This window comes from Zea mays, chromosome 5 (genome assembly GCF_902167145.1).
Source record: "Zea mays cultivar B73 chromosome 5, Zm-B73-REFERENCE-NAM-5.0, whole genome shotgun sequence".
NCBI classification, from domain to species: Eukaryota; Viridiplantae; Streptophyta; class Magnoliopsida; order Poales; family Poaceae; genus Zea; species Zea mays.
This window is the reverse complement of record NC_050100.1, coordinates 158,649,966-158,677,799: the sequence shown is the minus strand read 5'-3', so window position 1 is coordinate 158,677,799 and position 27,834 is coordinate 158,649,966. Positions and strand designations below refer to the sequence as shown.

Sequence of the window (27,834 nt, the reverse complement as noted above, 5' to 3'; positions counted from 1 at the left end):
TTCAAGTCAGGGTCTCGTCTACCAAGGGACGCGACCTCATCCGAGCCCAGCCTTGGCCTCGGGCGGGAACAATAGTCCCAGGCGGCTTCACGCCTCGCCCGACTTTGTCGTGCAGCGACCTCGGCCGGATCGCCCTACCAACCGACCGTATCACATGCGCATTTAATGCGGGGATCGCCTGACACCTTATCCTGACACGCGTGCCTCAGTCGGCAAGGTCGAAGTGACCGCAGTCACTTTGCCCCTTTACAGACCAATCTGACGGGAAAACAGCTCTATTCACCCCGTTCCGACTGCTGTGCCAACCACCAGGGTAAAACTGAGCCACGATCTTCCACGAATTTGGCCTCGGGCACAACAGGGAGCTCCGCCTCGCCCGACCTCAGGCCTCGGCCTCAGCCTCAGCCTCGGGAGAAGGTCTCCACCTCGACCGACCCTAGGCCTCGGCCTCAGCCTCGGGAGAAAGTCTCTGCCTCGCCCGACCCCAGGCCTCGGCCTCAGCCTCGACCTCAGGAGAAGTCTCCGCCTCGCCTGACCTCAGCCTCGTACCGACTACGCTACAGGGGATACATCATTACCCTACTCCTAGCTAGCTGCCTCAGGCTATGAAGGAACAAGACCGGTGTCCCATCTAAGGTTACTCCGGCAACAGGTAATGATGGTTCCCCGCGTGCGCCCATGACGTTGGTTGCTCTCAAACCCCCTACAGAAGCAAGCAAACGTCAGCAGGATCCATGCCGCCCGACAGCTGTGCTTCTACAGGGCTCAAGGCACTTCTCCAACGGCCACGTTAGCTCGTGTATAGGGCTCAAGGCACTTCCCCGCTAGCCACGTAGCGCATAGCTATACCCCGTTGTACAACTGGACATCTCCTTGCATCTATAAAAGGGGATGTCCAGGGCCTTCCTAAGGGAGGTTCACGTGGAGGTGGGCGCAGGTGCACGTGGAGACACAGACACATTGACAACGGGGCCTCTCTCTCTCACTCTCGCCCTCTCACGACGCTTGTAACCCCTACTACGAGCACCCCGGTGCAGGATAACATAAGCCTCATTTTCCCTCTTATGTTCCATCTTGCATCAACCCATCTGGGCAGGGGCACGCAGCAACAAATTCACTGGTTGGCTGACGGACCTCATGGGTCCGAAACGCCGACAGTTGGCGCGCCAGGTAGGGGCTCGCTGCGTGTTTACGAATACTTTCACGTTGAGTTCCAGATGGGTAGCCTTTAGCATCCTCTTCAGCCGGGGACGGTGCTCCGCTTCGGGAGCCTCGAGTTCATGTCCTGCGACGGCGGCTACGACATGGTACTCGTCCCCACGTAGCGCGACAGCAACGATGACCGTCGGCTCGCCCGGCGGCGGCGAGCTCGACGACGGTTTCCCACCGTGGCAGAAGAGGAACACCGGGGTTTGCCCCGCCACCCTCCTCGCTGGAGGAGGAGGAGACGGGACAACCGTGGCCATGCAGGAGGCGGCACCTCGTCGGCTGTCGGGCCAGAGCGAGTCGACGACATCGGCACCCCTGCGGGGGCCATGTTGGGTGTTGTCCTCGCACCTGAGACAACGACGGGTGTCGCTTCCCAGCAACGCGCCAACCCCAAGCGGACTGATGATGCCAGCACCCTCGTGAAGGACTTGCTGTGCGTTAGCCTCGTACCTGAGATAACGGTGCAGTCCGTCCCCGACGCGATTTCCCCACCATCCATCAACCAAGAGGTACCGTCCGTTTTCCACCCTGTCCCTTTTAGATTCAGCTTCGATCCACCAAGCGACCCCGCTTCGATAAGCGCTTTCGTAAAGGCATATCCTAACCTTCCGGGGTACCATATGTGGTCATCTTGGGACCGACTGACGACCGTCTCAACCTCCGGACTCGCGGGTTCTGAGAAAGACGACGACTCCGACTTCGGTTGGGATTTCTCCGGGCTCCGTGATCCTAGTGCCATGCGAGACTTCATGTCCGCATGTGACTACTGCCTCTCCGGCTGCTCTGACGATGACCACAGCCTCGGCGACAAGGGTTGCGACCTGAGTCACGAGTGTTTCCATGTCGATCAGGGGGATCACGGCGGAGACAACCACCTCAGCATGCCGGAAGATGACAACGCCCCTGTGCCTGCGTCTCGCGTTGACATCCCGCGGGAGCTAGCTGTGGTCCCAGTCCTTGCGGGGGGTCAGGACACACAGCTCGAGCAATTCCGTGAGATGCAGGCCAGGCTCGACGAATAAGCGGGGCGCTTGTGCAGCTCCGACAAAACATCGAGCAGGAATGGGCAGGCCGAGCTCTCGCTGGAGGAGCGTGTCATCGGGCCCGAGACGTCCAGCGCCGTATCATTGACGGTGCTAGGGCAGGGCTGCTCCCGGCCTCCAGTGGGGTCAGCCAGAATCTTGCTGCAGCAGCGATGCTGCTTGGAATGATGCCGGAGCCATCCACTACCGAGAGGCGGCGTATCCAGGGCGAGCTCAAGGATCTCCTGGAAGATGTCGCAGTCCGACGAGCTGAGAGCTCTGCCTCCCGAAGGCAAGGATGCCCCTCGGAGCATCGCGCAATGCCCTCCCAACGCGTACGGGAGGCCTCAGTTCGCACCGACCGCACACGGGACGAGACGCCCGCGGCCCCGGATCGCCTCGGCAACGAGCCACACCACCGCGACCGTCAAGCCCGCCTCGAGGAAAGGGTGCACCGAGGCTACCACCCAAGGCGTGGAGGATGCTACGACAGTGAGGAGGATCGGAGTCCCTCGCCCGAACCGCCAGGTCCGTGAGTCTTCAGCCAGGCCATACGATGGGCGCCGTTCCTGGCCCGGTTCCAACCCCTGACTACTATCACCAAGTACTCAGGGGAGACAAGGCCGAAGTTGTGGCTTGCGGATTACCGACTGGCATGCCAGTTGGGAGGGACGGACGACGACAACCTCATCATCCGCAACCTCCCCCTCTTCCTCTCCGACGCTGCCCGGGCATGGCTGGAGCATCTGCCTCCTGCGTAGATCTCCGACTGGGACGACCTGATCAAGGCCTTCGCGGGAAACTTCCAAGGTACGTACGTGCGCCCTAGGAACTCATGGAATCTCCGAAGCTGTTGCCAGCAGCCAGGGGAATCCCTGCGAGAGTACATTCGGTGGTTTTCTAAGTAGCGCACTGAGCTGCCAACATCACCGACTCGGACATCATTGGGGGCACCACGTGCCGGGACCTGGTGAGCAAACTGGGGCACAAGACTCCCACCAAGGTGAGCGAATTGATGGACATCGCCACCAAGTTCGCCTCTGGTCAGGAGGCAGTCGAAGCCATCTTCCGGAAGAACAAGCAGCCTCAGGGAAGACCAAAGGAAGACGCCCCCGAGGCGTCTGCCCAACGCGGCACGAAAAAGAAGGCCAAGAAGAAGGCGCAAGCAAAGCGCGATGCCGCTGACGCAGATCTTGTCGCTGCCGTCAAGCACAGGAACCCCCGGAAGCCTCCTGGAGGAGTCAACACGTTTGACAAGATGCTCAAAGAGTCGTGCCCCTATCACAGGGGTCCTGTCAAGCACACCCTTGAGGAGTGCGACATGCTCCGGTGCTACTTCATCAAGGCGGGACCCTCAGCAGAAGGTGGCAAGGACCAATGCAACAACAAGAAGGGGGGCGACAAGGAAGAAGAGTTCCCGGAGGTCCACGACTGCTTCATGATAAACATCGGACATGTGGCGAATGCCTCGGCTTGGCACCGCAAGCAAGAGCGCCGGGAGGTCTGCTCAGGGAAGGTAGCGACGCCGGTCTACCTAGACTGGTCCGACAAGCCCATCACCTTCGACCAAGGCAACCACCCCGACCGCGTGCCGAGCCCGGGAAGGTACCTGCTCGTTGTCGACCCTGTCATCTGCAACGCTAGGCTCACCAAGGTCCTCATGAACGGAGGCAGTAGCCTCAACATCATCTACGCCAAGACCCTAGGGCTCTTAGGGATCGATTTGTCCATGATCCGGGCCGGTGCAGCGCCTTTCCACGGGATCGTCCTCGGTAAGCGTGTCCTGCCCCTTGGGCAACTGGACTTGCCCATCTACTTCGGAACTCCCTCCAACTTCCGAAAGGAAACCCTCACCTTCGAGGTGGTCGGGTTCCGAGGGACCTATCACACGGTGTTGGGAAGACCGTGCTACGCCAAGTTCATGGTCGTCCCCAACTACACGTACCTCAAGCTCAAGATGTCGGGCCCCAAGGGAATCATCATCGTCGGATCCACGTACCGCCACGCTTACGAGTGCGACGTGGAATGCGTGGAGTACGCTGAGGCCCTCGCCGAATCCGAGGCCCTCATCACCGACCTGGATTGCCTCGCCAAGGAGGCGTCTGATACGAAGCGCCACGCCGGCAACTTCGAACCGGCCGAGGTGGTTAAGACCATCGCCCTCGACCCCAGCAACGATGCCTGCAAGCACGTCAGGGTCGGCTCCGAGCTCGACCCCAAATAGGAAGCAGTGCTCGTCGACTTTCTCCGCGCAAATGCCGAAATTTTTGTGTGGACTCCCTCGGACATGCCAGGCATACCGAGGGATGTCGCCGAGCACTCGCTGGATATCCGAGCCGGTGTCCGACCCGTGAAGCAGCACCTGCGCTGTTTTGATGAAGAGAAGCGCAGGGCCATAGGCGAGGAGGTCCACAAGCCGATGGCTGCAGGGTTCATCAAAGAGGTATTCCATCCAGAATGGCTAGCTAACCCTGTGCTTGTAAAGAAAAAAGGTGGGAAATGGAGGATGTGCGTAGACTACACTGATTTAAACAAAGCATGTCCAAAGGTTCCCTACCCTCTGCCTCGCATCGACCAAATCGTGGACTCCACTGCTGGGTGCGAAACCCTATCATTCCTCGACGCCTATTCAGGTTATCACCAAATCAAGATGAAAGAGTCCGACCAGCTCGCGACTTCTTTCATCACACCTTTTGGCATGTATTGTTATACTACTATGCCATTTGGCTTGAGGAATGCAGGTGCAACCTACCAAAGGTGCATGAACCATGTGTTCGGAGAACACATCGATAGAACGATCGAGGCTTGTGTCGATGACATCGTTGTCAAGACAAGAAAAGCCTCTGATCTCCTCTCCGACCTCGAAGTAACTTTCGGGTGCCTGCGTGCAAAAGGCGTGAAGCTCAATCCCGAGAAGTGTGTCTTCAGAGTCCCCCAAGGCATGCTCCTAGGGTTCATCATCTCCGAAAGAGGCATCGAAGCCAACCTGGAGAAAATCGCAGCCATCACCAACATGGGACCCATCAGGGATTTAAAAGGAGTACAAAGGGTCATGGGATGCCTTGCGGCTCTAAGCCGCTTCATCTCGCGCCTTGGCGAGAGAGGATTACCCTTGTACCGCCTCTTAAGGAAGGCCGAGCGCTTCACTTGGACACCCGAGGCTGAGGAAGCCCTCGAAAACTTAAAGGCACTCCTTACTAACGTGCCCATCTTGGTGCCCCCCGCTGCGGGAGAAGTCCTCTTGGTCTACGTAGCTGCAACCACTCAGGTGGTCAGCGCCACGATCGTAGTCGAGAGACGAGAAGAAGGGCATGCACTGCCCGTCCAAAGGCCAGTCTACTTCATCAGTGAGGTACTATCCGAGACCAAGATCCGCTACCCGCAAATCCAGAAGCTACTGTATGCAGTAATTCTGACACGGCGAAAATTGTGACACTACTTCGAGTCTCATCCGGTGACTGTGGTGTCATCCTTCCCCCTGGGAGAGATCATCCAGTGCCGAGAGGCCTCGGGTAGGATAGCAAAATGGGCGGTGGAACTCATGGGCAAAACAATTTCATTTGCCCCTCGGAAGGCCATAAAATCTCAAGTCTTGGCAGACTTCCTGGCTGAATGGGTCGACACCCAATTGCCGACAACTCCGATCCAGCTCGAGCTTTGGACCATGTATTTCGATGGGTCGCTGATGAAAACAGGAGCAGGTGCTGGCTTGCTCTTCATCTCACCCCTCGGGAAACATGTGCGCTACGTGCTGCGCCTCCATTTTCCGGCGTCAAACAACGTGGCCGAGTATGAGGCTTTGGTTAATGGGTTGCGCAGCGCCGTCGAGCTAGGGGTTCGATGCCTCGACGCTCGTGGCGACTCGCAACTTGTCATTGACCAAGTCATGAAAAACTCTCACTGCCGCGATCGAAAAATGGAGGCCTATTGCGACGAAGTTCGGCGCTTGGAAGATAAGTTCCACGGGCTGGAACTCAACCATGTTGCTCGACGGTACAACGAGACCGCGGATGAGCTGGCGAAAATAGCCTCGGGGAGGACGACGGTTCCCCCGAACGTCTTCTCCAGGGATATATATCAACCATCCGTCAAACTCGACGACGCGCCCGAACCCGACGAGACCTCGGCCCATCCCGAGGTACCCTTGGCCGCCGAGGGTGAGGCCTTGCGCATCGAGGGAGAGCGGAATGGGGTTGCGCCAAACCAAAGCTGGCAGACCCCGTACCTGCAATATCTCCTCCGAGGAGAGCTGCCCCTCGACAAGGCCGAAGCTCGGCGACTGGCTCGACGCGCCAAGTCGTTCGTTTTGCTGGGTGACGAAAAAGAGTTATACCACCGCAGCCCCTCAGGCATTCTCCAACGATGCATATCCGTCGCCCAGGGACAAGAGCTGTTACAAGAAATACACTCGGGGGCTTGCGGTCACCATGCAGCACCTCGGACCCTCGTCGGAAACGCTTTCTGACAAGGTTTCTACTGGCCGACCGCGGTGGCCGACGCCACTAGGATTGTACGCTCCTGCCAAGGGTGTCAATTCTACGCGAGACAGACGCACCTGGCCGCTCAGACCCTGCAAACAATACCCATCACTTGGCCGTTTGCCGTATGGGGTCTGGACCTCGTTGGTCCCTTGCAGAAGGCACCCGGGGGCTTCAAGCACCTGCTGGTCGCCATCAACAAATTCTCCAGGTGGATCGTGGTCCGACCCCTAACCAGCATCGGGTCCGAGCAGGCGGTGGCATTCTTCACAAATATCATCCATCGCTTTGGGGTCCTAAACTCCATCATCGCCGACAATGGCACGCAGTTCACTGGGAAGAAGTTCCTGGACTTCGGCGAAGGCCACCACATCCGTATGGACTGGGCCGCTGTGGCTCACCCAATGACAAATGGGCAGGTGGAGCGCGCCAACGGTATGATCTTGCAGGGACTAAAGCCGAGGATCTACAACGACCTCAACAATTTCGACAAGCGTTGGATAAAAGAACTACCCTCGGTGGTTTGGAGTCTGAGGACGACGCCGAGCCGAGCCACGGGTTTCTCGACGTTTTTCCTAGTCTATGGGGCCGAGGCCATCTTACCCACGGACTTGGAATACGGTTCCCTGAGGACAAAGGCTTACGACGACCAAAGCAACCAGACCAGCCGAGAAGATTTGTTGGACCAGCTAGAAGAGGCTCGGGACATGGCCTTATTACACTCGACACGGTATCAGTAGTCTCTGCGACGCTACCACGCCCGAAGGGTTCGGCCCCGAGGCTTCCAAGTGGGAGACTTGGTACTTCGGCTGCGACAAGACGCCGAGGGCGCCACAAGCTAACTCCTCCCTGGGAAGGGCCTTTCATCATCGCCAAGATTTTGAAGCCCGGGACATACAAGCTGGCCAACGATCAAGGCAAGGTCTACAACAATGCTTGGAACATCCAACAGCTACGTCGCTTTTACCCTTAAAAATGTTTCAAGTCGTTCATGTATCTCGCTTTTCTTTACATGCACAAATAAAGTCTAACCGTCAAGGAAGGATCAGCCTTGCCTCGGCAAAGCCCGACCCTCCCTCGGGGGCTAGAAGGGGGGAACCCCCTCTGCGTCAAAATTTTCCTCGGGAAAGTCTTTTACTAGAACGTCTTTCGTGCTTTTCGACTGCGTCGATAACAGAATCCTAACGACGAGCGAGAGAGACCTTGAACGGCAAGGCCGACCAAGCCGAGGGACTCCTACGCCTCCGGGATATGGATACCTCACTCATAACCTTTCGCGAAAAGTAGCTCACGCTCGGGTAAGCGATTGTGCTACCGAACAAGTCCTAACGCTCGGAAACTTTTCTACCAAAACGACTTTCATGCCTTTTCGACTGCGTCGACAACAGAATCCTAAAAACGACGGGAGAACATGTAAGCGGCAAGGCCGACCGAGCCGAGGGACTCCTACGCCTCCGGGATACGGATACCTCACTCATCACCTTCCGCGAAAAGTAACTCACGCTCGGACAAGGGATTTTGCTACTAAACAAGTCCTAATACACGAAACGAGAGGAAAACACAGCTTTATAATCCGACAATTGCAATGTTTTGGCCTCAGCGGCCGCAAAAAACATACGCATACTTCAAGCAAATTGTTCTTGCAGGCTCAGACATCGGCAGGGGGAGGAGCAGCACGCTCGGTGTCATTTCCACCCTCAGCAGAAACTGGCCCAGCCTCGGACGGCGACACGAGCGGAAGGATCTCCACCTCAAAGGAGGAAGCCAGCGCCGCGCTCGGGCCCTCGACAGCCGCGTCAAGCCTCTGGACTTCGGCTAAGGCAGCCTCCTCTTCGTCGGGTAAGCAGTACCCCTCGCCAACCCGCTCTAGATCCACGTCGTAGTGGGAAGCGAGCACGGCGAAGGCCCGCCTAACGCCATGGTGCAGCGCCCCGCGGAGTCTGTCACACACATGGCCGCCCAAGGCCCGTAGATGACTCTGGGGGAGCTACCCGAGGAGACGCCGTCGAGGCCGAAGGCCTGGCAAAAGGCCGAGATAGCTTCGGACATGGCCACACGGTCGGCCACCTTCTGCTCAGCCGCCTCGGCAAGCGCCTTGCAGTTCTTGACGAAAGAAGAAGAATGGATACAAAAACAAAGTCGCAAAGCGGGCAAAGCATACCTTCGGCCCGGGAACGCTACTGCGAGGCCTCGGCTTGGGCAGACTCGGCAGACCCGACGGCCTCGGCCAGGCTGTCTGCAAGGGTCCCGGCCCGAGCGGACGCCTCGGCTAACTGCTCCGTAGCCTTAGCCAGCTGACCCCTAAGGGCCTCAGCCCGGCTCACGGTCTCGGCAGCTTGGCTCCGGGATTGGTCCCGCTCGCCGATAGCCTGTCCAAGCTCCAGCTGCCGCTGCCGCATCTCCTCGGTCTGGGAAGCCACCTGCTCCCGGGCCGACAAATCCTCCGCTCGTGCCGACGCCGCCTCCGACTTTAGCTCATCGCAGAGCAGCCGAAGGTCCGCCACCTCGGTGCTCTGTTGGGTGAGGCGCTCATTGGCCTCAGTAAGCACGGCTCGCTAGGACCACAGCGAATCCCAGACGTCGCTCTCGCGGCGGAGGAACAGCGACTTGGCTGTGCTCACGTCCGCAAGTTCCTAAGGAGGGAAAACAGGATATTACGAAGAATGCCCTGGTCACGAAAGGTGTACATCCAAATCCTTACCTGGAAGAGCCTGGGAACGTCCCTGGAAAGGATCTCCATGGTCGACCGAAGTGACCTCATCGCCGCCTCGGTATACTCACGAAAACTATCCTGAGACCTCTCCTCCAGCTCATCGTTGAGGGAGAGGAGGGGTTACAGGGTCTGAGGTAGCGCGGCTCCAGAACATAAGCGGCTGCCCACCCCACTCATTGGGGTTGAGCTGCGCGGGGATAAGGCCGCTGCTCCCCAAGACGGGCCACGGTACTGCACGCCCCTCCACTGAGGCGTCAGGTCCCCCTACAGCGGATACCTCGGGGACCACCGCCGTCGAAGTGTTGGGCCTCTCCTCGGCTAAGGTGGCGAGCCTCCGATCGCCAACCTCGGCAACGACGACCGCCCCCTCCTCGTGGCCGAGAACGGGGAGGTCAGGGATGACCACGGGCGGCGACGCCTCAACCATCCCGACGTCGGCGGCGACGGGCGGCTCCGCGGGCGAATCAGCGATGGCCCCGGCAGGGGTCGATGCCGGCACCGATAACAAGTCAGGCGGGCTCGGGGCCGCGGCCGCATCAGCAACCTCCCCCGGCATGATGGCCGCTCCAACAGGGAGGTCAGCCGGGGAGGCTTGCCCCATGGCAACTCGTGCCGCCTGGGCCCCCCGCTGGAGGGCGCCATGTGCGGAAGCCAACCAACCGGCATGGCGCGCCGTGGCACCGGCCACCGAAGTCGGCTTCGTCTTAAGGGCCTTCCTTGGGGCCAGACCAGCCAAGCCCTGCCTTAGCTTGCTGAAAGAGAGAGACGGCAAGTTCAAGACACACAGTGGAAAAAAACCAAAACAGGGGTATCCTCAGATACTTACCCGCTCCGGACCAAGGCCAATCGTGGCTGTGGGGAGGCCCCTCGGGCCCCTATCCTCACAGGCGCTGCTGAAGGTTGCCCCGCCATCGACTTTGGCACCGTTTCCGCCTCATACGCTCGAGGCGCCAAGGGAGCGGCCTGCCAAGGCGCCGTCACGACGGCCGAAGGACCGGCCTCCTGTGCGGCCAGCGCGGGCACCTGCTCTTGGGGGACGGGCAGATCGGCCTGACCTCCAGAGTCACAACAATTACCTTGGCCAAGGGGTCAAGTACCCCCTTGGCCTGCCTCTGCTCCTCAGATTGGGACCTTGGTGTCCCGGCCCCAGGCACTGATTGTGCCAGCCCACTTGGAGGCTGGCTCGGCGACCCCTAGCCCAGCCTTGGGTCCGGGCTGAGGCCAAGTCGGGCTGCCATGTCGTCGTCTTCGTCGTCATCATCGTCATCATCATCGTCGTCGTCAGGCGTCTCCGGTGACGACTCCCTCGGGAGCCCATCCCTCGCGTGCCTCTGACGACGCTTCTCCAAGGCTTCCCGAGCTAGCATCCTCTCGCGAGCTCGGGCCTTCTCCGCGTCCTTCTTCTCATTCTCCTTCTCCGCAGCAAGTCTCCGCACGGCTCGGTCCACCGCGTCCTCCGGGACCGGTGGCCGGACGGGTTTATAAATCCTCAACCCCTAGGGACGAACAAAAATCCCAACAGTAAGAATCAAGGGCGTAGAAAACTCGGCGCAAAACAGAAGGAGGATCGGACACTTACCAGGGACACATACCCACGATCGGGATGCATCGCGGGCTGACTAAGGGCGCCGGCATCCGGTCTCCCTACCATATTTGTTACCCGCTTGAGGAGGTCGTCGGCGGAGAGAGAGGTCGAGGACATCCGCGAGTCCTCAGAATCAACCCCCGGCTTCATCTCCGCGAGCCGCAACTGCCGCTCGGCCAAAGGGAGCACCCTCCGACGATGGATAGCGACGACGACCCCCACAGCGGTAAGGCCCGCATCTCGTAACTTCTGCAAGGCCTGCAGAATAGGCTGGAGCTTCTCCTGGTTCTCGCGCGTGGCCCCCAGCACCAGTTAGTGCCAGTGGCGGTCACCACTCGTTGAGAAAACGGCGGAAGCATCCCACCGTCGTTCCGGAGATAAAACCACCGGTTCTGCCACCCCTTGTTCGAAGATGCAAGGGTGGCAGGGATGTGCTGCTGCGCGCGCCCCGGCCTCAGCTGAAGGGTGCAGCCGCCGGCCCGCACCGCCATACGGACCTTCTTTGCCTCCGTCTTCGCGGTAAAGAACTCCGCGGAAAAGAGGTGGGTCCACAGGTCCCAGTGAGAATCAATCCCCAGAAAACCCTCGCAAACCACTGCGAAGATGGCCGCTTGCGCGATAGAGTTGGGGTTGAAGTTATGCAGCTCCACCCCGTAGTGGTGCAGGAGCGCCCGCATGAAGCGGCTCGCTGGCACTCCAAACCCCCGCTCATGGAAGGGGATAAAACTGACCACATACCCCGGCGGCGGAGTCGGGTCAGCCTCGCTCGCGGGAGCCATCCACTCCGGCTGCGGCCCACCGGAGAGGGGACGGAGCAGACCATCGGCAACGAGGGTCTCCAGATCCTCCACAGCGACGGTGGAGAAAGGCCACGGGTTGCGTGGCGGAATGACGGTCACCTTGTGAGCCATCGCCGAACGGAGGTGGTGGAGGCGGAAAGGATGAGGTGCATGGTTTCCTTTTCTCTGGCTACTCTCTTAGGTTGCGAAAACCAAATCAGAGGGCAAGCGCAAATGGCAGGGTAAAGAACCACCACCGGTCCCTCTTCCGAGTATATAAAGGCCCGGGCGAGATCCACCCAAAGCTTCGCCCGAACCCATCGCGAAATTCAAACTCGAAGGTGAAACTGTCTTTCTGTTCCTCGAACGGCTCGCGCACGCGCAACAGACGCCCCGCGAATCGCCCATCCCGTCGCATTAACTCGTTGGCAGGGCAAGCGACACCTCCGGCAGGAGAAGCGGGCGCCGTTTCACCTCCATCATGATGACCGCGTCAAAAAAGGTGCACCGCCTTATTTAAATTCATGTCCTTTTTCTTTCCCTCTCTCTCTCTTGCCACAGGGATCGAGAAAGGTGGTATTTCAAAAAAGGATCCTTCCCAGCGAAGGAAACGGGCCCCGAGCCCTCCTACTGATCAGGGGTTTGAAGGTTACGCCCTCCGGGGTTGGGCAACCGCCCCAGAGCACTCGGGCTCTGAGCCCATTACTGATCAGGGGTTCGAAGGCTAGCCCCTCGGAAGGGTTCGACAGCCGCCCTAGAGCACACAGAGTCAGGGATGACCCTAGGTACGTCTGTTACATGGCCGAGGCTCGGGCTACGCTCCCGAGGTACCCTAGGACATTTCTGAGACCAGCGGGAACGATTTTGTAACGGAATCCCACCGGAGGGAGGCATCGAGCCCTCGAACCCTATCGAATGGGTCCGGGTCCGGCAAATCACCTGCAGGTACTTTTGGAGCGCGCCTTTGGGCCACTAGCCGACCCTTATCGAACGGGGCTCGGGCGTCCACTCGGATCACCCGCTAGCAACTCACTGGAAACACCATGTTCGGCACCCTCCGAGGGCAACATGGCACTTCCCCCCCTTCCTCCTTGCGGAAAGGCGACGAAGGGGCATACAATAAAAGTCGAGACGGTCCTTGATCGTCCTCTCGCTCCGTGCAGAGGCTCGGGGGCTGCTCTCGCACCAGGCTACGGCCGAACCGTTGGCCATGTCAACAAACCAACGTGAAAACTTGGAGCCTGACCGTGCACCCGGGCTACGGCCAGGCCGCATGAGGGAACAACAAGGCCGACCAAGGCATCGCAAAAAGAATTAAGACCTCAGAGGAGTCAAACCACTCCTCTGAGGCCTCAGAGGCTACACCCGGCGGGTGCGCTCGCGCGCACCCACCGGAACAAAATATAACCGAGAAGGGCCGGTCCCCTTGCAAAAATCTGGCAGAACCTCCAAGCGAGTGCCCGCACTCCCTTTGAGGCTCGGGGGCTACTGTCGGGTACCGTAATTAGGGGTACCCCCAACACTCCTGAACGCGGCTGGAAAACATCTTCAGAGCAAACCATAAATAGCTGATAAAGCGCGGTTCAAGTCAGGGCCTCATCTACCAAGGGACGCGACCTCATCCGAGCCTAGCCTCGGCCTCGGGCGGGAACAGTAGTCCCGGGCGGATTCACGCCTCGCCCGAGGGCCTCCTCGGGCAGTGAGCGCACCCTCGGCTCGCCTGAAGCCCAGCTTGGGCAGACTTTGTCGTGCAGCGACCTCGGCCGGATCGCCCTACCAGTCGACCGTATCGCATGCACATTTAATGCGGGGATCGCCTGACACCTTATCCTGACACGCGTGCCTCAATCGGCAAGGTCGAAGTGACTGCAGTCACTTTGCCCCTTTACTGACCGATCTGATGGGAAAACAACGCTATTCACCCCGTTCCGACTGCTATGCCAACCACCAGGGTAAAAATGAGTCACGATCTTCCACGAGTTCGGCCTCGGGCGCAATAGGGAGCTCTGCCTCGCCCGACCTCAAGCCTCGGCCTTAGCCTCGGCCTCGGGAGAAGGTCTCCGCCTCGCCCGACCCCAGGCCTCGGCCTCAGCCTCGGCCTCGGGAGAAGGTCTCCGCCTCGCCCGACCCCAGGCCTCGGCCTCAGCCTCAGCCTTGGGAGAAAGTCTCCGCCTCGCCCGACCCTAGGCCTTGGCCTCAGCCTCGGCCTCAGGAGAAGTCTCCGCCTCGCCCGACCTCAGCCTCGGACCGACTATGCTACAGGAGATACATCATTACCCTACTCCTAGCTAGCTGCCTCAGGCTATGAAGGAACAAGACCGGTGTCCCATCTAAGGTTACTCCGGCAACAGGTAATGATGGTTCCCCGTGTGCGCCCATGACGTTGGTTGCTCTCAAACCCCCTACGGAAGCAAGCAAACGTCAGCAGGATCCATGCCGCCCGACAGCTGTGCTTCTACAGGGCTCAAGGCACTTCTCCAACAGCCATGTTAGCTCGTGTACAGGGCTCAAGGCACTTCCCCGGCAGCCACGTAGCGCATAGCTACACCTCGTTGTACAACTGGACATCTCCTTGCATCTATAAAAAGGGTTGTCCAGGGCCTTCCTAAGGGAGGTTCACGTGGAGGTGGGTGCAGGTGCACGTGGAGACACAGACACGTTGACAACGGGGCCTCTCTCTCGCTCTCGCCCTCGCCCTCTCGCGACGCTTGTAACCCCTACTACGAGCACCCCGGTGCAGGATAACATAAGCCTCATTTTCCCTCTTGTGTTCCATCTTGCATCAACCCATCTGGGCAGGGGCACGCAGCAACAATTCACTGGTTGCTGACGGACCTCGTGGGTCCGAAACACCGACATCATTAAAATAGGAACTATAGATGTCGTCGTACAACAAAATAACGAAGAGCCGATGATTTTTGGTGAATTGGCCAACACAAACAAAAAAGAAGGTATGGATGTTAACAAAACAGCTGATCCAAAATACTCTATGCCCCGATGGTACCCATCGGGATTGACTCGATCACAAAAGCGAAAATTACAGCGCCTCAGAGCAAAGGAGAATCAGGCAAAGGAGGCGGAAAAAATATTCAATAACACGCATCCGCAGTATCCGCCACCACAAAAGAGATGGAGACCAAAAGCCGTTGAGAAAAATCAAATGGCCACAAAGACAGAAAATAAAACAACAATTGTGCAGCTCTCTGCAAGTATGGTAGACAGTCCAGCTATAAAAGCCGAATCATTCGCACAGGACGCGGACCGTCCGACCCCTGAGGCCGGACCGTCCGCACTACACCAGGACACCTCCAACGACGTACCGACACCCATGGATGAAGACGACCTACAAGGAGAAGACCTGGTTGACTATGGAGCTACGCTAGAACACTAAGAAAATTAGGAAAGCAAGATGACGAATTGGTCAGGACCAGTATGACGCTCGACAGTGTTGGGATTGACAGTTCGATCAGAGCTAAACAGGTCACGTCCGTTGGGTTAACCATCGTGACCAAGACCCTTGCGCACCATCCTAGTAGGTGGCAAGATGCCCAAGAAAGCCGATGTGATCACATCAGGTTAGTTGCTTTTGGTTCACTCAGCTCCTCCAAAAGGCAGGGGGCATATGTTGAGCACTGAATTGAGCCTCGCGGACGGTCCGCGCGTGCGTAGAGCATATTAGGGTTCCGAGTTTTGTGCTACGATTGTTAGCAAAATTCGCTGAATTAGCTCAGGAGATTAGTTTGTAAAGGGTCCAGCCCCCTCCTCTATAAATACAGAGGTATACGACCGATTTGTAATTATCAATCGAATCAATAACACTTCTATTTCGTATTTATTTTCTGTACAATTAGGAGTAGTTCTAGTTAGTTATAGTTTAGCCTCTCGATTCCTAAATTCTCCGCTTCTCTTCGACTCTACGTCGATTAGAGGAGTCTAGGTCGGCCTGCCCGAGCCTAGACAACTCCTAGGATCTCTCCTCCCCGACGGGGTCCCTCCCGGGAGCGAGATCCAGGCGCCGTCGGCGATCTTCCGCCGCCCCTGCGCACGCGCGGACCGTTCGGCCCTAGGGCGCGGACCGTCCGGCCGTCAGGCAGGAAAACCTAGCCTCGCGCCAGGCTGCGGACCGTCCGCCCCTATGCAGAGAGCACCGCCGCTAGTTCGTGTTGAGTGATTGGCGCTCTAAAAAGACGTCAACACATTCATACGTAGATATACATTGTGTTTAGATGTATGGTAAAATCAATGTATCTAGCTAGAGAAATCAACGTCTTAGTGCATGTGCAACCCAGAATTCGTTTAGATTGTTTTTTAAGAGATTGCATAAAAAATAAACCTAGAGCCCTGTATATCGTAAATTTAGTACAGATAGTCATGTAAAGACAGGCTCTTCACAAATTAAAGATCCCACATCTTTTAATGTTTTCCCTCTTACCCTTAGAGACCCTAAGTAACAGGGTGTGTACATGCCCTACAATTTAGAATGGCGGACATAAATGATTGATAAGAGGTATTATTAGTTACTTGATTCTAGTTTATTGAAACAAACAAGACTTAATTGAGGAGATGTCTGTTGCAATTTAAATGTACTGTACTATACACGTACGATTGGATGAGGGGCTTTTTAGTTTCTTTTTTCCTTGGCACTGAACCACGTAATGTGTGTGAATGTATATATATAATAAGTAAGCAGTAAAAATGGCAAGAAGCTGAAGTGGACAATTGTTTCCAAACACCAATGCATGCACCAGTCGTCCCACATAGTAGCTGACACGCATGATAAAAGAGAATGTTTATTGCAAAAAAAAGTGAGAGCATGTAGGGTACCTGGCAGGAAGTAGCCAGAGGGATCCTATTCCTGTCTCAGCTCAGTAGCAGCTGACATACACTACACAAATGTAACAGTGAAAAAACGCCACAACCATGCAACACCCCTCGATCACTGTATATCCTCAATATTTTTATTTAGCTCCGATGATCCAGTACAACATATATAAGTAATACAAATTATGGAACAAAGAAAGTTACATAGCATATAGTGGACTTGAATATATAATTAGCCGAAGAACTGAAAAAGGGTGAAATTAAAAGGCTCACTCTTATGGTAGAAAATGACTAATTCCTGGCTAGCGAGAGTTTTTCGCATAATTATTGTCGTCCGCCTTGGACATGTGATCACTCTATATATCTCCTGGCGATCTCCTTCCTCTTCCGGTCTCAACACAAAATCAAACAAAAGAACACAAGCGATATTAAGATATGGTAGATGTAGCTAGGGTACTTTTTAGGTGCAGAATCAGGTTGCACTTGCTAGCGACGGATTTCTCAGCAGGTAGAAGCTAGCCATATATAGCTAGCTGCGGACGAGACCACAGGACAGGGTCATGAGCAGCATGGCGGCGTCGGTGATCTCGTCGGCCGGGAAAGCAGCATGAAACGACGACACCGCCGAGGGAGGAGGAGTGGCGATCTCGCTCTGATCCAGACTCCTCATCGCGGCGGCAGGGGCAACAACCTGCTTGTCGCCGGAGACGTGATCCGCTTGATCCTTGGTACTCCGAGCAGCTGCGGCCTCTGGCGTCGCCGTGGCTGCCGCTGCACCGGCAGCGTGATCGACAACCACCATCTTGCACCGCTTCTTGAACGGCAGCGACCGGTCGGCGGCGTCCGACCTCTTCTCCTTCCTGGCCGGCTTCGGCTTCGGCTGCTGCTGGGTGGCAACGCCGCTCACCGCTTGTGGAGGCGCGCCTCCGTTGCTGGCAGCAGCTGCCGCGGCCGCGGCCACCATCGCCCGCCTCGCCTTCCTTTGCCTTATGCCACATGCGTTGCAGAGAGACTGTGTGCAGCATGCAAAAGGCACAACACACACATTAATATCAAGAGGGAATATATTAGCCCATGAATTAGTGAGTGTTAATTAATATATATAGGGGATGTGACCACCACAAGGACCACTCCTCCACTACTACTGCAGGTGCAGGTTGCGCAACTTGCGCCGCTGAGCTAGAACCTCAAACGAACGCGCAGATCAGGGCGTTTCCCAATTACTTGGTAATTCACCTTGGGGCCACGAGGACCACTCCTCCACAAGGGGGTCTTTGTGGTGTTGCAGTCGGAGCACACTCTAACGACGACGCCCATAGCCTGCTGCTGCATCGTCAGTAGCTGGCTCTCGTCTTGGTGCGCTTGGGCTCTTCTCCTTGGCTTTCTTGCAGCTCCACCCTCGGGATACTCGCTCGTCGCCTTGCGCATGATCTTCATCTTCGCCGGCGGTGACGACGAGGACGACGACACTGTCCAGCCGCCGCCGCTCAATCCTTCCGTGCGCTGGTTCTCCACTATATCATATGGATCATACGCAGATGGCTGGATCATATCACCATCGATGCTTTGGATAGTCTGCCCGAACGGCGATGGCCGCCTAGGGAAGACTTCTGACCCACTTATCATCGTCCGATCGGTGAACTGATGATTGACAAATAAAAAACGACAAAGGAAGTGAGGAACACCTATATAATAATATGCAAAGATATAAAATCTACGTAGTAGCTTTCCTTGGATGCACGCATATATATGCATCTCTATAGCAAATTAAGCTGTGATCCCCTAACCTGTTGAGTAGATTCAGACAAGACATGCTGCCCCAAGTGCTGATCACCATAGCTGCTTTGCCCTTGGAGCTGATCTACATGGACGGGGCTGGTGATCATGAACGGGAACAAGATTGGAGGGTCCTTTGCGACATGGAAGGTCGACGCCGGAAAGAGTCCCTGATCCTGCTCTCCCTCCATTAGACGGAGAGTACGCGGCAGTTGGGTCATGAAGACGGTAGACATGTACTACGAGAGAGAAGAGAGCTAGAGAGAGAGAGAGAGAGAGAGAGAGAGAGAGAGAGAGAGAGAGAGCTATAACTAGAGAAGTAGCTAGCAAGGAAGAGATGAAAGAGATCAGGGATGATGCATGCATATAATAAGCCTCAAGGAGACGATGGAGAGGAGATGTGCAGTTGAAGGGGCAATTTACAAGGGCCCAGGGTGATCACGGAATGTGTGGAGAGGGGCTTGTCCTTTTTATAAACAGACGCAGGGTGGAGGAGCAACAGATGCTATCAGTCTCTCTCTAGCTAGGGCCCTAGGGGATTTAGAGAGGTGTGATGTGTGATCCCCTTTCCTAGAGCGTGAGAAAGAGAGTGGCCACAGACAGCACACCAGCACAGTGCACACAGAAGGGAGATGAGGAACCAAAGGAACAGTGCAACAAACACATCGCACACAGTACTATCGATGCAAAACATTCAGTCCCAAATCGAGAAGACAACAAAGATGTGAATATGTGATGCAACTCCACCTTGTGGCCCCCACCAAGCTAGTACAGATATGTCATGCAATGATTATTTAGTTAAACATAGAAGATTATGTCTATTATTAGTAGGAGTTCTGTGTCCTAAAATTGTGTCTCCTGTCTGTTAAACATATAAGGTTATCTCTATTATTACTAGGAGAGTTCTACGTTTTGCATCTGCCTTACTACGATTCCTAGCTTTTCATGTATGTGTACCACTATATAAACATGAGGTCGTGACCGTGGAGGACATCGTGTCATTCAGTCTATCATGGTAATTGAGCTAGAGAACTCCTAGATATCCACCCTTACTTCTTCCTCCACCTCCTCTACCTCCACCATGTCCACCACAACCATATCCATCCAGTCCACCATCTTTGTGTCTATCACAATTCACCATTGTTGTCACTGTCCGGCTCATCATGACTAACAATCTCATCTGTCACACATAGCTTCTATCATATCTCCGAAGCACCAAGCTCCTTGGTTACCTAGATGGAACCCCTCCTGCACCGTTAAGATGGTGTCCTCTTCCATGGCAGCTAGCACCGAAAGCATCTCCAACATGGTGTATGACCGTTGGTATGATCAGGACCGGCGGGTCCTTAGCGGCCTCCTCTCCTCCATGTCTGAGGAAGTTCTTTGCGATGTTGTTGACGCCACATTATCAAAGGAGGTCTAGGACTCCCTTCCATGCAAGTGTTTGCATCTTCTACCAAGGCCCACACGGTTTAGATCCATGTTTAACTCGCCACAATAAAGTAACGATATCTATCTGCCGCTAACTACTTTCACAAGATAAAGGGTCTCATCTTTGATCTTGTCATTGTTGGTGCTCCTCTCCGTTATGACAATGTGGTCACCTACCTCTTCACCAGTCTTGGATCAGAATATGATCCTTTTGTCTATTCAATGATGACCAAGAGCGATCATCTCTCGCTTTATGATGTGTACACGCACTTTATGACATTTGAAGCTCACCAATTGCAACATTAGGTGTCACTCCAACTCAACAGTGGGTTCTCGTTGAGCTATGATGGTCGTGGGGGGGGGGGGGGGGTCTTCATGTGGTCGTGGTCATGGTAACAGTGGTCATAGTCGCTCCCACAGGGATGTGCCACATAGCCCTACTAATTCTTGTAGAGATCTTGCAACAACTCTTCTCGACCTATGTGTTAGTTTGTGGTAAATAAAACCACATTGTTATTTGTTGTTGGCATCACATGGATGAGTGCTATTAGAACCATAATCCATCTGTGGCCCTAGCATCTACATCATACAAGGTGGAGCCCAACTGGCACAAAGATACATGCACCACAGACCATATCGCCAACAGTCTTGATCGGTTTGCTATGCGCAAATGCTATCATAGTAGTGAACACGTTCAATTCGACAACAGTGCATATTTTACAAACTCGTTATTCCACAAATAATATTGTTGCTCGACTTCTTATTTTGCGTAATTTTTACATCCGCATAACATTAACAAACACTTTCTCTTTGTTCATAAATTCTTGTATGATAGTTATATTTATTTTGAATTTCATGTATGACATTTTTCTATAAAAGATCCATTAACACATAAAAGTCTTTTTGAGGGGTCATGTGAAGGTGGTTTATACCCTCTCAAACTATTGATATTATCACCCTCAAACTAGCCCTAATTGGTTGATCACAAGTTGTTTAGTTGATTTTGCATTTTAATAATATTTCATGTCCTAAAGAGTCAAAGTCATCCACTCGAACTCCTATCAAATGGCTAAAAGTCATCAATTGTCCTATGATACTTCCATTCATCATTCTATGTCTCCTTTGGATCTTATTTTTTCTAATGTTTGGGGGTCCTATGCCTTTGATTGTTGGGGATTCAAATACTACATTAGTTTTATTGATGATTTTAACAAATTTGCTTGGATTTATCTTATGCATGACCAATCTTAAGCACCTCACATATTCTTGTAGTTACAAACACATGTAGAACATCTTCTAAGTGACAAAATTAAATGTATTCATTCTGACTATGGTGGTGATATTAGAAAATTCATGCCTTCAATCGGTCCATGGGCAATGATCATCAGATCTTATACCCTCACACCCATCAACAAAATGGGTCACTTAAGCGAAAACAATGTCACATTATCAAGATGCTCTTCCAGTCCATGCCTCTATGTCCATTAGATTTTGGGATGAAAGTTTTGTCATTGTCACTTATCTCATTAATCGTCATGTGTCATCGATGACAAACGTCCTCTAGAGCATCTCTTTAATTACCTCCAAATTGTTTGTTCTCAAGTTTTTTGAATGTGCTTGTTGGCCTCATCTCTATCCCTATAACAAAAATAAACTTTATTTTTGTTCAAAAGAACGTGTTTTCTTGGGTATATTTCCTTGCACAAAGGATACAAATTCCTTGATCGTGATTCTGGTCGTGTCTATATTTCTAGGTACATAATGTATGTGATTATCCTTTCTATTGTTCATCCTCTATATCTTCTCCAAGTGCCAACTAATCATGTTTACTCTACATTACACATAATTAGTTTGGATAGCAGTTGCACTAATTGTGGTTATGATTGTATGCAATTATATGTTGCTGCTAACTTGTTTCCTACCAAAGCTCTAACTCTAGAGTCAGTGTGCGACCTCCCCAATAATGTGTGGCACAAAGCAGTCTTGTAGGCTTTGACAATGTCTGCCTCTTCTCGGACAAGTGAACTCGCACCCACATATGTGGGTCTTGTTGTGCTGGTAGACCTTGTCCTATCCTTTAGGCCCACCTCTATGCTTCATGCCCACCAATCCACAGATGAGCCCTTAGATGCTAACCAACAAGCACTTGTGTTACTAGATCCTCATGTCTCTTTTGTATTAGATGTTGCTACTATTAGTACTCAAGATCTTGGTACATTTATTCACCTATATGGATAAGGCTCAAATATAATGTCAGACAACCTAAAAATCCTATTTACTATATTGGTACATATTATGTTATCCAAGCATCTACTAACATGCCCATAAATTGTATTGTTGCTATGAAAAAAATCCTAACTAGCATCAAGCTACGGTTGATGAATTTTAGCCAGTTATCAAAAATAAAACTTGGCATCTTCATGTTTGACTTAATGTTATTGACTACAAATGGTTTTTTTTACTCAAGCAAAAGGTAGTTGACTCTCTTGATTGCTATAAAGCCTAGCTAATTGCAAAAGGATTTAAGTAGCAATATGGGATTAATTATGAGATACTTTTAGCCTCATTATCAAGGATACAATTATTCATATCTTATGGTCGCTAGTTGTATGTCAAGATTAGGCTATTCATCAAACTGATATTCAAAATGCCTTGTTGCATGGGCTATTTCGCGATTGGACCATAATTGCAAACTCAATAAAGCTCTCTATGGTCTGAAACATGTGCCACACGCTTGGTTTTCTCGACTAAGCATAAAACTTTTGGAACTTGGATTCCTAACCTCTAAATCCTATGTCTGGCTATTTATGTTCAATAAAGGTGGTATTTAGATGTACATGCTCATTTTTGTTGATGACATCATAGTTATTAGCTTATGTTCTTCGGCCGTTGTTTGCCTCCTTCATTGGTTTCATGATAATTTTACTATTAAGGCTATTGGTCCATGGGCCTAATTTTAAGTACAGAGAGGTTGAACACACTTCACATGGTCTTATTATCTCATAGCATAAGTACATTCAAGACCTCTTGTCTCAGACTTACATGCTTCACTCTAATGGTGTGTCGACTCTAATGCTGCTAGCTGAGAAGTTGCAATTACACAATAGTGAGAAGCTATCTCCGAAGGATGCCACCCATTATAGAAGTAGTGTTGCTGGCACCTTACAATATCTCTATCACTTGCCTGAACATCTCTTTTTATTTCTTCTCTTACGACTAACCATTGGGTTGTAGTCATAAGAATCCTTTGTTGTCTTCATGAAACAATTAACATGATATTTTTCCTTGACAAGTCTGGTTCTTCTTTTTGAGTGCATTTTCAAATGCCGATTGGCTAGCAATCCTGATGATCGACGAAGTCTGGGTGGTTATGATATATTCTTTGGTGGAAATCTTGTCTCTTGGAGTTCTCATAAACAACCCATTGTTTCTTGTTCTAGTACGGATGTCGAGTATAAAGCTATTGTCGATGCTAGTGTTGAAATCATTTGGGTTCAATTGCTCTTGCATGAACTTGGTATTGCTTAGTCACATTCTCTTATATAATGGTGTAATATTAATTGTGCCACCTATTTGTGTGCCAACTTAATATTTCATCAGTGCTCTAAACATGTGGAAGTTGATTATCACTTTGTCTAGGTATATGTCTCCACTTGATAACTTGATGTGTAGATTATTTCATCCAAGGATTAAATTACAGATATTATGACCAAGCCCTTGCCAATTACACCGTGTAATATTTTTTTGTTGTAATCTGAACATTTTTCAGTACGTCAAGTTTGAGGGGAGGTATTAAACATCTAAGGTTATCTCTATTATTAATAGAAGAGTCATGCCTTCCTGGAGATGCTTATCCTACCTTATTATGATATGTTAAAATAGAAGGTTATCTCTATTATTAATAAGAGATTCCTACATTCCTAAAGTTGTGTTTCCTTCCTTGTTACGATTATTTGCTTGTCATGTATGTGTACTACTATATAATACATTTGAGGTATCTACTTTATTTTGCTTCTATTCTAGATCTTCTTGCCTTCTCATGCGATACAATTCTTTTGAAGTTTTGTCTATCTGTCTCCAAACCTAAGCTGCCCAAAGCAACTTGTACTTCTAAATCTCGATATGTCTCTTGATGGCTTCTAGGCCATATATTTCTTTGTCAACATTGCCCTTCTCAACCATAAACTATGGAGTTTTTCTATTTTCTTGTCTTTTGTTGTTCTTCGATCCAATTGGTGCCTTTGTTGCAATCTTATTCATAAAATTGTTAGCACAGTTGGTTATTCTAACAACTCTTTCATGTTGTGGAGGCGTGGTTTTGGTTATTGAGTTCACCAGAGGTGGCCGCTTAATGTTGGGTACTTGTCAAAGTTCTAAAAATTGCATTGTTGCTATAGGGAAACACCATTAAATTAAGGACCCTTCTTCTCTCTCCAAAGGAGGGAAGAAGGGACGAAACAAAGCTTCATTGTCCATCACTAACATGTATGAAGGGGTAAATATTGAGAACTTTGGAGCCATTAGATAGTCTACTTGCGAAGGTTAGTTTTAATTGCATGTGAATGATTGCTCTGTTGTTTCGCTCATCCCTTCTCGCCTTCGTAGAAGCTGAAGGGAAGGAAGGTGATACTACTTTTCACATGTATGAAGAATACTCAAATCATGAACAAAGAGTAAGGTTAAATGTTTAGATCAACATCATGTAAGGCAATCAACATTAGCAAATAGTATTATATACACCATGATCAAGATTAATGGATAGGCTACTTTGGGCATCATATAATAGACAAAAGGGGCTATTCAAATAAGGTCCGACATCTCACCTTTAGAAGTTCTCTCGCGAGAAAGGAGCTATAAGTGCAAGATAACAAAATGGTCGATGTCTATAGCAATGACATTGTTCATCTGGTCAAGCCAGTATACACCTTCATATTAAATTACAATTCTACCCTTCCTATTGCACAATAGCCCTTCCTAATCGACAAAATACAATTATTTCATTTACACCACTATCATGCCATGTACATCTTATCTTATTCCGCGAAACATTCTTCATCTAAACCATCTTCAAATGCAATGCCTAAGCTCTGGCTCCCTTTCCTTTGCCTTGGTGCAATCTTTGGCATCGTGCTCATGCCTGAAGCTTCAGTTTTGTTCCATTGTCCAAACTTCATCCTTGATTGAAGCATTTCACTTGAGAAAAAAGGTTTTGAACAATGACTTCTGTTAACATGGACCTTCTCCCCAACAATGTCCTCAAGTGACATCTAGAAATATTATCAATTGGTATCTAGAAATTTCTCTAGTAAGTTGATCTAATAAAGGTTTCTAATATCTATGAGATCACGTCCATCAGAACCCATACCCATTTGGGGTGGGTTGGGTAACCCACACGTGGCGTTGTGCATACCCAAAAAATTGTGGTGTTCAATAGATTACCCATACCCATTCCATCAGACACGTCTTTACCGTGTCTTGTGTGAACATTCATTTCTTATGTCTGAAATCTAGTTCCCGATGCTCCCTACTCCCACCGATGATGGAGTCGAACCCACCTTCGCGAGTGGTAAATCAGAGATTCATCCGCCGCCGCCTAGTTTGAGCAGTGTCTAGATCTAGATCGAAGCCCCCGTCTCATTCGGACTAGTTCACCGGCCGATACGAGCTCACCTCAAGCTTCTGACTTCAAGCACCACTGACTGCTACATGTCATGCCTTGTCACATGGCACATCAGGGTGTCCTCCTCGCACCCCACCCCATCTCATACGACGTTCCTATCTTGGCTATCATGGTTGGATAGGCGGCAGTTCGTGGTCTTGTAGTCCTCACGGAGTAGATCTAGGAGTGGTTGTGGCTATAGCCAACGAGCAACACCACTGTACAACAACTTCACTTCCCATCTACTCCTTTCTCTTTGCACTTTGAAATCTACATTTGGCGTGCGACACAAAGTACACATGGTTTAGGAAACTCTACATGGTACCACAAAGCAAAGACTACACCTTGTTCTAGTCTCACTTGTGTTGCTATTTTCAATGTACCTATTGTATTCCTACAATGCTACCTACGGTTCTGTTGTTCTTAATCATCATGTGCCTTGTGCGACGCTTGTTATTACTACAAACATGCTTCACTTTGTACTTTGCTATATAAAAACTTCAGACACATCATGTTCGTCTCCATAACTGTAACTAATGTTTCCCTAAGCTTGCGATTAGTATTTTTAACTTTCCTTGACTCGATGACTAATATTCGTCGTTATCAGGATTACTTGCTGCTCTAAACCTTTTGAATTATGTATTTATGTTGCATATATGTTGCCATCCTAGCACCACAATTCATTGTCTAATTGTACATTTACAAATTGTCCGTTTTAGTTCTTATTTCATTTACTGCTCGTTTTGTAATTTTACTAAAACGACAATGATTGTCCTTGATGTTGTAGCTATGGGAGTAGTTTTGGCGGAAAAGAAAGAGGTCTCAACAAAAAGCAAGCACTTTAGGCCACCATGACCTGTTGATCGATGCTGTCATTGAAATGGTAGAAGAAGAACAGGCGCACAAACACAAGCGTCACAAGGGCTGTATTGTGCATCGGCAAGTCATTCACCAAGACCGGTTCACGTGACATCTCAAGTTTATGGTAGGTTATTTGGACTTAGTCCCTGTGTATGACGATAATATATTTCGAAGAAGGTATCTCATTTAGGTCTCGCCTCTAAACTCTAAATAAGTTTAGGGTTTCCTTCATTTAATACTTCATCTATGTATTGCATAGGTTCCGTATGTCGAAGCCCATGTTTTTGGACCTTGCCCAAACCTAGGAGTCCATAAATCCATACTTTCAATGCAAACCGAACGCTGCTGGCATTTCGGGCTTCACTTCTATCCAGAAAGTTATTGTGGCTTTGAGGATGCTGGCCTATGAAGTTTTTGCCGATTCATTTGACGAGGTATTCCAAATGGGTAAGTCCACATTTTTGGAAAATGTGTACCATTTTACTAGAACATTGTCCATACATACGGTGATTGGTACTTCTGATCCCCAAACAATGAAGACATTGCACACACTTGAAAAGGCTGAGCAATGAGGCTTCTATTAGGGGCCTTCGTCCTCCGAAGGTTCTCAAAAACGTAATTTAACAATGTCTTCCAAGCATGGCTTATGGACAGGTACCTTCGGACTCAGGTTAAAAGCATACACGACGAGAAGAGCATGATCATGACGAAGGTTGTCGTTGCTCCAAAGCTACGCGCAAGGGAGCTTCAGCTTAATCGCGGAAAAAGGAACCGACTTAAAAGAGAAAAGGTTATGTAGTCCTCATAGATTTTTCTATAAGTCAATAGTAAATGTAAAGGGCATAACTGTAATTTCTCGCAGGCTCTGTCCTATGCCTATAAATAGATGAACAGTACCCCCGTACTGTTCACGCTGACCTGTACTTGCTTTTGCGTCGCACTTGTACTTTTTGCCTTCTATCAAGCCGAAGGTACTTTTTGTAATTCAATATTGTTCTTGCCTTCCCATGATTATATAAAATGAATCAATAATGTTAAGTGATTGTATATATATTGTTTCTTATATTTCATATGCTTCTTCTTTTACTTAACGTGTACCGTGTTGATGATGAAGGTATGTCCTTCATGACTTTCGTCTGAAGATCATTATATCCTAAGGGAAATAATGCTTCGAAGGACGAAGGACTTTAACATTTAATATCTTGTGTTGCCTTGTTCTTAATTCATAGCATTTGAGAACAAGTCCCCAACATTGGCGCCCACCTTCGGTGAACCCTTTTCGACCACCTTCGGCAAGCACTAACCTTCGTCATGCCGCCGAAGAAATCTTCAGCGCCAGGGGCTGCCACTCTATAGCCACTAGACCCAAATCAAGAGACCCTTTCTCTTTGAGAGGCTCAAAGCCAGAAGAGGAAGGCCACTAGCCCAACGCTCCAGGAGGAGGAGTTGGACCAAGAAATCAGAAACATGGAGATAATCCATCAACAAGTACAAAGGAAG

At 51.3% G+C, this 27,834-nt stretch overlaps 1 protein-coding gene and 1 non-coding gene across 3 annotated transcripts; one reads left to right on the top strand and one right to left on the bottom strand.

Annotated features, from left to right (window-relative positions):
- Positions 1-16,722: 16,722 nt before the first annotated feature.
- On the bottom strand, positions 16,723-18,850 carry LOC103627102 (protein CYTOKININ-RESPONSIVE GATA TRANSCRIPTION FACTOR 1). 2 transcript variants are annotated; one of them, XM_008647422.3, is made up of 3 exons: positions 18,395-18,850; positions 17,832-18,248; positions 16,723-17,619 (listed from the first exon to the last, which is right to left on the bottom strand). In XM_008647422.3, exons 1-3 carry the CDS (start codon positions 18,617-18,619, stop codon positions 17,137-17,139), a joined length of 1,125 nt encoding a protein of 374 aa, XP_008645644.1. In that variant the 5' UTR covers positions 18,620-18,850; the 3' UTR covers positions 16,723-17,136. The 2 variants fall into 2 exon arrangements, with proteins under 2 accessions (XP_008645644.1, XP_008645645.1); XM_008647423.3 differs by having other exon boundaries at positions 17,844-18,248; positions 18,395-18,847.
- A 1,111-nt stretch (positions 18,851-19,961) lies between these two features.
- On the top strand, positions 19,962-20,101 carry LOC111589424 (small nucleolar RNA Z247). Its single transcript, XR_004849848.1, has one exon. It is a non-coding gene; the product is annotated as a small nucleolar RNA Z247 (small nucleolar RNA).
- Positions 20,102-27,834: the final 7,733 nt, after the last annotated feature.

Bases quoted from the DNA above. Each gene is read 5' to 3' on its own strand.
- LOC103627102 (XM_008647422.3), bottom strand. From the start codon at position 18,619: ATGTCTACCGTCTTCATGACCCAACTGCCGCGTACTCTCCGTCTAATG. The intron at 18,249-18,394 runs GTTAGGGGATCA...GTCAATCATCAG, and splicing joins TGTCTGAATCTACTCAACAG to TTCACCGATCGGACGATGAT. The intron at 17,620-17,831 runs GTAATTGGGAAA...TGCTGCACACAG, and splicing joins GCCCCAAGGTGAATTACCAA to TCTCTCTGCAACGCATGTGG.